General features: G+C 43.7%; 1 protein-coding gene and 1 long non-coding RNA gene across 3 annotated transcripts; both read left to right on the forward strand.

The window, feature by feature from the left end:
* The first annotated feature begins 808 nt into the window (after nt 1-808).
* LOC127778549 (uncharacterized) lies at nt 809-3,752 on the forward strand. Its single transcript, XM_052305201.1, has 3 exons — nt 809-1,944; nt 2,078-3,406; nt 3,503-3,752. Exons 1-3 carry the CDS (start codon nt 809-811, stop codon nt 3,750-3,752), a joined length of 2,715 nt encoding a protein of 904 aa, XP_052161161.1.
* Nucleotides 3,753-4,075: 323 nt separating this feature from the next.
* Nucleotides 4,076-8,247, forward strand: LOC127765189 (uncharacterized). 2 transcript variants are annotated; one of them, XR_008016085.1, is made up of 3 exons: nt 4,076-4,530; nt 5,271-5,357; nt 5,845-8,247. It is a non-coding gene; the product is annotated as an uncharacterized LOC127765189 (long non-coding RNA). The 2 variants fall into 2 exon arrangements; XR_008016092.1 differs by having other exon boundaries at nt 8,002-8,247.
* Nucleotides 8,248-9,094: the final 847 nt, after the last annotated feature.

Here is a 9,094-nt window from a genome sequence, read left to right on the forward strand (position 1 = left end):
GTCATGGCCGTTAGTCAAATTAATGGTTGTCAAACTATGTTAAGGCCACGAAAATATCCATTGATAGCTTGATTTATCTCAAATTTATGTTAGGGGTGCCCATCGATCCGCTAGAGGAGATGGAAGCAGTTTTGCTCGATTTTTCTTGGGTTTTGGTTGAAGATTGAAGCCTACAAGGTAAATATTCATTATTTCTCACCTCGATTCACACCCGCTCGTTGAATTGAATTGCCATGTGGTAATACATGTAAAATGCACTAGTCATTAATTTGTATGGATCCATAAGTCATTCGTAGATCTGTTCTCGGGTGCTATGCTAAATTTGAATTAATGGTTTTTTCAATCTATGCCATCATCGTTAATGTTTCACATTAGCCAAATATTTTTTCGCATTGACGAAAAATAGAATTTTTTTTTATCTTTTCGTTAGCCATGACTATCTAGTTAAGGTGACTTGAGTGTGTGCTAAAACCTCAATTTCATCGTAGGGTAAAATGGTCATTCCTCATTGTTTTTATTCTAATGTGCTTGTAAATTATGAAATCTTCATTGTTTTTTTCCTTCACGGTTTGTAATAAACGATAATAATCACAGGTACCCATTGGATATAATGGATCTAGAATGGATAACTACAGCGGATCGTGACTCTGTGGAGTATTTCAGGGGAGTAACGGCTCTCGTTGCCGTGGCCACTAGCACAAACTCAGTTGATGCACTAGAATATATTTGATGTCCATGCCATGATTGCAAGAAAGACAGACAACTTCCAGCTCAGCGGGTCCATTCACATCTCCTTACAAGGGGTTTTATGGACAACTTCCTTGGCGAGGAGGAGCAAGGGGAGGGAAGTGCCGGCAATTGTCACGGGCATGATGCAGATGTTGGCTACCAGGAGGAGGAGGACCAAACATGTGTCGATCACGGTGAACCAAATCTAGATCAGATGCTGCGCGACGGGGAGAGATTTGGCACTGATGATAGGGAATATCACAAGTTCACAACCATGGTGAAGGACTCAAAAACTCCAATTTACAATGGATGTAAGGCGGAGCACAGCAATCTCCAAGTGGTCCTATCGCTGCTTCACCTGAAGGCGAGCAACGGATGGTCCGATAAGAGCTTCACTGAGTTGTTAGAGCTCTTGAAAGAAATTCTTCCTACGGACAATGTCTTGCCAGAATCGACGTACCAAGCCAAAAAAGTTATATGTCCCCTTGGTCTTGACATACAGAAAATTCACGCTTGTCTAAATGATTGCATTCTGTATCGTGGTGAATTTGCAGATTTGGAGCAATGCCCGGTATGCAAGGCTTCCCGCTATAAGTGTGGAGACAGGGATGATGAGGGTGGAAATAAGAAAAGAGTGCCGGTGAAGGTCGTTTGGTATTTTCCAATCATCCCCCGTTTGGAACGTATGTATGCAAACAAAAAGCATGCCAAGCTGATGCGTTGGCACCACGAAGAGCGTAAAAAAGATGGAATGATACGACACCCAGCTGATGGGTCTCAGTGGAGAAAGATAGACAGGAAGTACCAAAAAGAGTTTTCTCACGACATCAGAAATGTGAGGATTGCACTAAGCACTGATGGCATGAACCCGTTTGGTAACATGAGCAGTCATCATAGCACATGGCCAGTGGCTGTTATTATCTACAATCTCCCTTACTGGCTCTATTTGAAGCGTAAGTACATCATGATGCCACTTCTGATTCAAGGGCCTAAACAACCTGGCAACGATATCGATGTGTACTTCAAGCCGCTGGTAGAGGATCTTCATACACTATGGACGGAAGGCGTGCGGATGTGGGATGCGTACAAGCGAGAACACTTCACATGTCGGGCTATTTTGTTAGGGACAATAACAGACTACCCAGCACTTGGAAACACGTCGGGCCAAACGGTGAAGGGCAAAAGCATGTGTAAGGTGCATGGCCCAAACAGGAGGCAAGTGGATGAATCACTGTCGGAAGACCGTGTACATGCGCCATCGGAGGTTCCTCAGGCGGGATCACCCGTACCGCCGAAATAAAGATGCTTTTGATGGGACAATGGAAATGGATGGACGTCCAATTTTTAGAACCGGAAGTGAGATCTTGGCGGAGGTGAAGTATCTCAGAGTTGTATTCGGTAAAGGGAGCGGAAGCACATGTGCATCCACATCGAGCGGTGAGACCCCTCTATTCAAAAAGAAGTCTGTCTTTTGGGATTTGCCATATTGGGAAGACCTGGATATTCGTCATGCGATTGATGTGATGCACGTGGAGAAGAATGTGTGCGAAGGCGTGCTCGGGGTATTGTTGAACACACCTGGCAAGATGAAAGACACTTTGCAAGCACGGAAAGATCTCGAAGACATGGGCATCAGGAAAGAGCTGCATCTTCAGGACAGAGGAAATGGCCACTACTACCTACCTCCGGCATGCTACACTCTTAGTGCTGCAGAAAAAACGAGTATGTTGGAATGCCTGCAGGGTATCAAAGTCCCATCCGGTTACTGTGCGAACATTAAGAGACTGGTTAGCATGAAAGATAAGAGGTTGGTTGGAATAAAGTCACATGATTGCCATGTTCTTATGACGCAGCTGCTATCGGTCGCAATCAGGGGTATCCTTCCAGAAAAGGTCCGAGACCCAATCATCAAGTTGTGCCAGTTCTTCAAAGCGATAAACCAAAAGGTTATCGATCCGGCTTCATTAGGTAAGCTTCAGGAGGATGCGATTCTCAACCTTTGCCAGTTGGAGATGTTGTTCCCTCTTTCTTTCTTCGATATCATGGTGCATCTGATTGTTCATCTTGTGGAACAAGTAAAGATCTTAGGTCCAGCATATTTGCATAGCATGTGGGCTTTCGAGAGGTTTATGGGCATCATAAAGAAATATGTTAGGAATAGATCGAGACCCGAAGGCAGCATCGTCGAGGGTTATGCAACAGAGGAGGTGGTCGAATTCTGTATAGATTACATGGATCTACAACCTATCGGTGTTCCTGTGCCCCGTCACGAGGGCAGGATGCTTGGAAAGGGAACATTAGGTCACAGGAGAATTTTTGCCCCTGATCGACAAACCATAAGACAAGCCCATTTTGCAGTGTTACGACAGTCAGCTTTGGTAGCTCCGTACGTGGACATGCACTTGGATGTACTCCACAGAGACAATCCCAGGAAAGGAGCAGCATGGCTCGCGAAGATGCATAAACTTCAATTTGGGAAATGGTTGATGGAGTACCTGACAACTGCAGACATCAATGGTGCCCTTTTTTCTTTATCTCGGGGGCCATCCAACACAATCCACACGTACCAGGGCTATGATATGAACGGGTATACCTTTTACACCAAGGCCCGGGACAACAAGAGTACAAATCAAAACAGTGGCGTGCGCATCGACGCCTACGATGACGGTGGCAACAAGTAGACTTATTGCGGTTTCATAGAGTCAATCTGGGAGTTAGATTATGGAGCCCTCAAAGTCCCTCTATTCCAATGCAAATGGGTCAAAATTCCAAGGGGTTTGAAGATTGACAAGCATGGAACGATCATCGTTGACCTCAATGATGTTGGCTATGAAGATGAATCATTCGTGCTCGCAAAGTCCGTTAAGCAAATATTCTATATCAAGGACCCATCACTCGTGAGGCCATGTCATGTTGTACTCGAAGGCAAGCGAAGTATTGTCGGAATGGGGAATATCATCGACGAAGATGACTACGATCAGCCCGATGAGCCACCGCCACCCACAACAGATGAGAATATTTAATTTCTTTTTTTTACCCTTTATACTCTTTTTTGGAACATATTAAGTAACATGCCTATTTTATAGTGAAACATAAATTTAAGAAAGAAATTGTTATTTATAATTAATACTGTATAAAGTTACATTTATATAACACACTTAACTCTACTTATTATAAAATTTGAAAATGTTTTTGCCTGTAATCTTTTAAGAAAAAAAAATTCCAATAGTCGAAGGTGCCGGATTGGTGTTAGAACCGGCACCTATTAGTTGTAGAACCGGCACCTATCTCCTTTTCTAAAATGCCCTCACTCTCTCTCTCTCTCTCCCTTATCCCTTCACTCTCTCACCATCGTCACCCTCCTCACCCTCGGCGGCAGTGGCGGGGGCGGCGGCGGCGAGCGCGGCGCGGCCCCCTCCTCACCCTATGCAGCAGCGGCGGCAGCGAGGGTGCGGGAGGAGAGCGGCGGCGGCCAGGGCTCTCTCTCCCTTATCCATTTGGCGCGGCGGCAGTGGTGTGGGAGGAGGGCGGCGGCTGCCAGGGTGCGGGAGAAGGGCGGCAGCTGCCAGGGCTCTCTCTCCCTTATCCATTTGGCGCGGCGCAGGAGGAGGGCGACGGCGGTGGTACGGCGGCGAGGAGGGCTCGACGGCGCGCGGCGGTGCGGCGGCTCGACGCGGCGGTGAGAAGGCCTCGATGGCGCGCGGCGATGCGACGGCTCGACGCGGCGGTGAGGAGGCCTCGACGGCGTGCGGCTGCGAGGAGGAGGTGAGCGGCAGCGGCGGCGGTAGATCCATCCCGACGGTAAGCCTATCCTCCTCCTCTTCTTCTTCCTCCTGCCTCCTCGACCTCCGCCTCCTGCTGCTGCTGCCAGGGGCTCTAATTTTGAGATTTTTTTTTGTTTACACTGAATACACACATGCACACACACTATGCACAATTGCACATCAAACATACATACCAAGGAATTCAGAGCTGGTTGAAAATTTAGGTCTAATTGATTGTTTGTCGTCGGAAAAGAAAATCTTATTACCATTTTGGTATTGTACATTGTGGGCTTTGGCAAATATGGTGAAAAAGAGGAGATATACCTTATTTTGATGTGAACTAGTGCAATATTTCTATGTTTGAGTAGATTCTGACGACTTCATGTTTGTCTTGCAAAGCAATTAGTTTTGCTCTATTATGAGTTTATGATGTAAAGTGAACTTTAGCATTTGAGTAAATTTTTGGTCTATGTTAGAGGTAGCATTTTAGGAAATAATGAACATATAATTTTCTGCTTCAATCTAGGAGTTATTTAATGTTACTTCCGTAATTGTATTATGTCCTTGTTTTGCCTCTTAATCCTGTAGATGCTGCACTGAATCTCTCATTCCAAGCAAAAACTATCTTCTTTCCAAGGTCATCATGGTTTAACATTCTAAATGCTTATCTTCACTGATTGCTTTTACATTTGGTTCCTTCTACTATCATGCTGCTTTAATTCTGTTTGTAGTTTTTAGAAGAGTTAGGCAGTGCTGAACTTTTTGTGGTTCTTGCAGCGGCAGCGGTGCGGTGCGGTGTCAAGGTGAAGTGGGGCAGCGGCGGCAAGGCAGAGGTGGAGGCGGCAACGACGGCCCGACGCAGAGGTACCCTTCTCCCCCCCCATCCATCCTCTATCTTATGGGCTGTCACAAAACAAAAATTCTGTATGTTAGGATATATAGAAAAATGGCAAGTCTAGCATGGTAAACCAAGTGGCATCTATGATAAATTTTGTGTTGAAAATTTTGTGTCAAAAGTGGCTCAGATTCTAAACAATCAAGTTGTAAATTTCATTAAATGTGTGGTTCAGATTCTAAACAATCGAGCTTTATACATTAAAAGTGGCTCAGATTCTAAACAATCGAGCTTTATACATCAAGGGGACTATTTGCTCTGTATAGCAAGTTGAGTACGTAATAGCAGTAAATAAGCAGCTAATTGGAATGTTTGGGATGGGAATTGCAGTGATCAGCGCTCTACTGTCTGGTCTCTGGTCCTCTTGTTGCTGCATCATTATTACTACTGATTTGTTGATTAATGACATGCTTGACCATTCGTCTTATTCATAAAATTTACTATTGGTTTATCCAGATTTGTTGCTTTAGACTGGGGTTTGGATCTGAAATTCCAAAGTTAGGGGATATCACAGCAGTTTCCTGATGATCAAATGTCTGTTTCAGTTTCCCATGAAAATTCTTATTGTTATTATGCTTTTAAATTGCCAAACTGGTTTTAGAGTATTTAGCCATATTGTAAGGCTTCATAATTTCTGAAACTCTTATGGTGCTGCCCTGAGTCCTGACTATGATTTAAAATATATGAAACTTGCTTACTTAGGTTATATTACTAGTATTAATATGTTCATGCCCTTAGGTTCTGTTTCCATGATCCATCATCTTCATTTCTTGTTTGGTAAAGGAGAAGTATATCTTGGCATGCACATCTGAACATTTCCCCAATCTTTCCAAACTGCCCATGTGAATATAACTTGCTGCTCGATGATGAAATTCATATGGTGGGAGATTATGTGTGGCAGTATTTCATTTATTTTTGTGATTTGTGAATTGTGTCGGATTAGGGTATAAAACCGGCACCTATCTCCTACTATTTAATTACCCGTCCAGCCACCTACCCACTTCACCCTCTATCTCTCTTATCCACACGCTCTCTCTCTCACTCTCTTTTGGTCACTAATTTTGAATTGCCCTTTATTCTCGTCTCTATTTATACTGCCACACATAATCGATGACGACCTAGTACACCATGGCATGGAGGCCACGCAATTGGCAGCCTGCCATATTTTGGCGAGGAGGTCATTAAGTTGGCAACCCGCCATCTCAGAGCAAATATGTTCCTGTTTTGTGCTTGTAGCAGTTTTGAGAGCACAAAATACGTTGTGACAGTGCTCACTGAAACTGGGTGGCCACACGAACCATCGACGGCGGTGACTCCCTATGGTAGGGCGTGTGGATGTATCGTCAAGGATTTCATTCCCATCAAGTATAGACATTGGAAAACAAATGATGTAACACAACTCGACTGGACGGTGCCAGATAACCTGAAGGAAGAATGTTGGCGAAAGATGAAGCTGATATTCACCTTTCCAAAAGGCCAAGAAGAGTTAGCAAAGAAGGGAGCCCTATTGAAGATGTGCACATTATTCAGAAAGTGGAGGACTGACTTGAACGCGAAGTTCGTCCAACGCAACCGGACCCCGGATTTTGAGAAACCCAGGTATCAGAAGTTGACAGATTACTGGGATGAGGTTGTGAACTGGAAAACATCTGAGGAGGCAAGAGAAGTGAGCGCCCTAAACAAGGCCAACTCCGCGCTGAACAAGTATCCACACCGACTTGGCCCAAGCGGATATGCTAAGAATATCCCCAAATAGGAAGAGAAGGAGGAACAACTGCGCCAAGCAGGTATAGTTGTCGAGACAGATGGATGGGGGACCCAGACAAAGCACTACGCGTATGCCAGGAAGGCTCAATTATCGGATTCAGGGGAGTTGGTCACTCAGGGACCTCGACAGCAAGAGCTGAAAGAAAAGATCACCGAGGCCGTTTCCTTGGCGAGACAGGGTAAATATGTGCCAGTAAGAGAAAAAGATGAACTCATAGTGGCACTGGGGACGAAAGAGCACCCTGGACACACGAGAGGCGTTGGTTCTGTTCCATGGAAGGAATGGTTCCCGGATGATGCACACATGTATCGGGCCCGTCCAAGAAGACCCACGAGAGAAGAGGAGGCCAAATGTATGAGATTAGAGGTGGCCCGTCAGGTAAAGGAACAACATCGACGACAGTTCGATTTGCATATATGATAGCCTAAGGAGAGGGATAGACAAGTACCAAACTATTTTTAGTGCACTAAATAGGGCATATAAGAAGTACCGTAGGTCCGGAAGATCGTATGGGAGATGCAAGATTGATGCAACTGAATTTCGGATCTTCGAACATAAATATATCCTTTGTCAACCAGAGGCCACCGACCTCTGCGGATTCTATGTCATGCGGTACATGCTATAATTTGTAGAGGATGGATACAATCACCGCAATGCTGAGGTATGACATGCTTCAGGTACCTAAGTCATAACATTGAGCAATTCTATTTAAGTACTAAGTAAATTTTTACGCGCTTCCATCCTTGTGTTGCAAAAATTGGGTCTCGATACAAGTGAAATTCTACCACACGTCTTCAAAGCTCTCACTGATGAGTTTTGCGGGTTCATCTGTCGTCATGTCGTAGACCCAACTGGCGAATACAACATCAACAAGGCCCCACAACGAGTGCAATCTTCTGCCCCTCCTCCTCGGGACCAAGTCGCGAAGAAATTATCTCCTAGGAAAAGAAAAACCAACTAGCTAGATTTATGTGAAAAAAATGTATTTAATTAGTGTTTATGCATGAACTATGGAAGTGTACTTTATGGAAGTTTACTTTATGTGTAATGCATTTGAATATTTGCTATTATTATGGATTCTATTCTTTTGTTTTCTATTATAGGCTCGATGACTTGAGGACAAGAAACTCTTAAAATCATATGCTCACCCCATGTTGGAGGTAAAATACAATCGCATTTATATTTTTGCACTTATGAATTCTTAGATATTGCATACTTAGGAATTTTTCAAATTAATGTTCACAATTTAGACATAGGAATTTTTGGACTTAAAAAATTTTAGACTTACAATCTTTTAACTTAGGAATTTTAAACTAGGTATATTTTGAGTTAGGATATATATGCAAATGTTTAGGATTTAAAGATAGGAATTTTTGGATTTACGAATTTTGACTTAGGCTTGTAGGTTTTTATATGTTGTGATGAATGGCTTGTAGGTTTTTATTTGTTGTGATGAATGTGAATGTGAAAGTGAAAGTGAAAGTGAAAGTGAAAGGTTGTGAATTGTGATTGTGATTGTGAATGTGAATGTGAATGTGAATGTGGAATGTGGAATGTGGAATGTGCATTGTGATTGTGAATTGTGAATTGTGAATTGTGAATTGAATTGTGGATTGTTGATTGTGGATTGTGGATTGTGATTGTGATTGTGATTGTGATTTGTGATTGTGGAATGTGGAATGTGCTATATGGATGTGGGCTGTATTTTTTTTTAACCCAACAAATAGGTGCCGGTTTTTAGGCTTGAACCGGCACCTATATGGCCCTAATAGGTGCCGGTTTTGACCTCAAAAACCGGCACCTATTTAATAGCCACGTGGCAATTTGGCTTAAACCGGCACCTATTAGGACCATATAGGTGCCGGTTTTGAGTTTAAAACTGGCACCTATTTGACAGCCACGTGGCATTTTGCTTTAGAACCGACACCTATTAGGACC

The sequence above is a fragment of the Oryza glaberrima genome, chromosome 1 (assembly GCF_000147395.1).
Source record: "Oryza glaberrima chromosome 1, OglaRS2, whole genome shotgun sequence".
Lineage (NCBI taxonomy): Eukaryota > Viridiplantae > Streptophyta > Magnoliopsida > Poales > Poaceae > Oryza > Oryza glaberrima.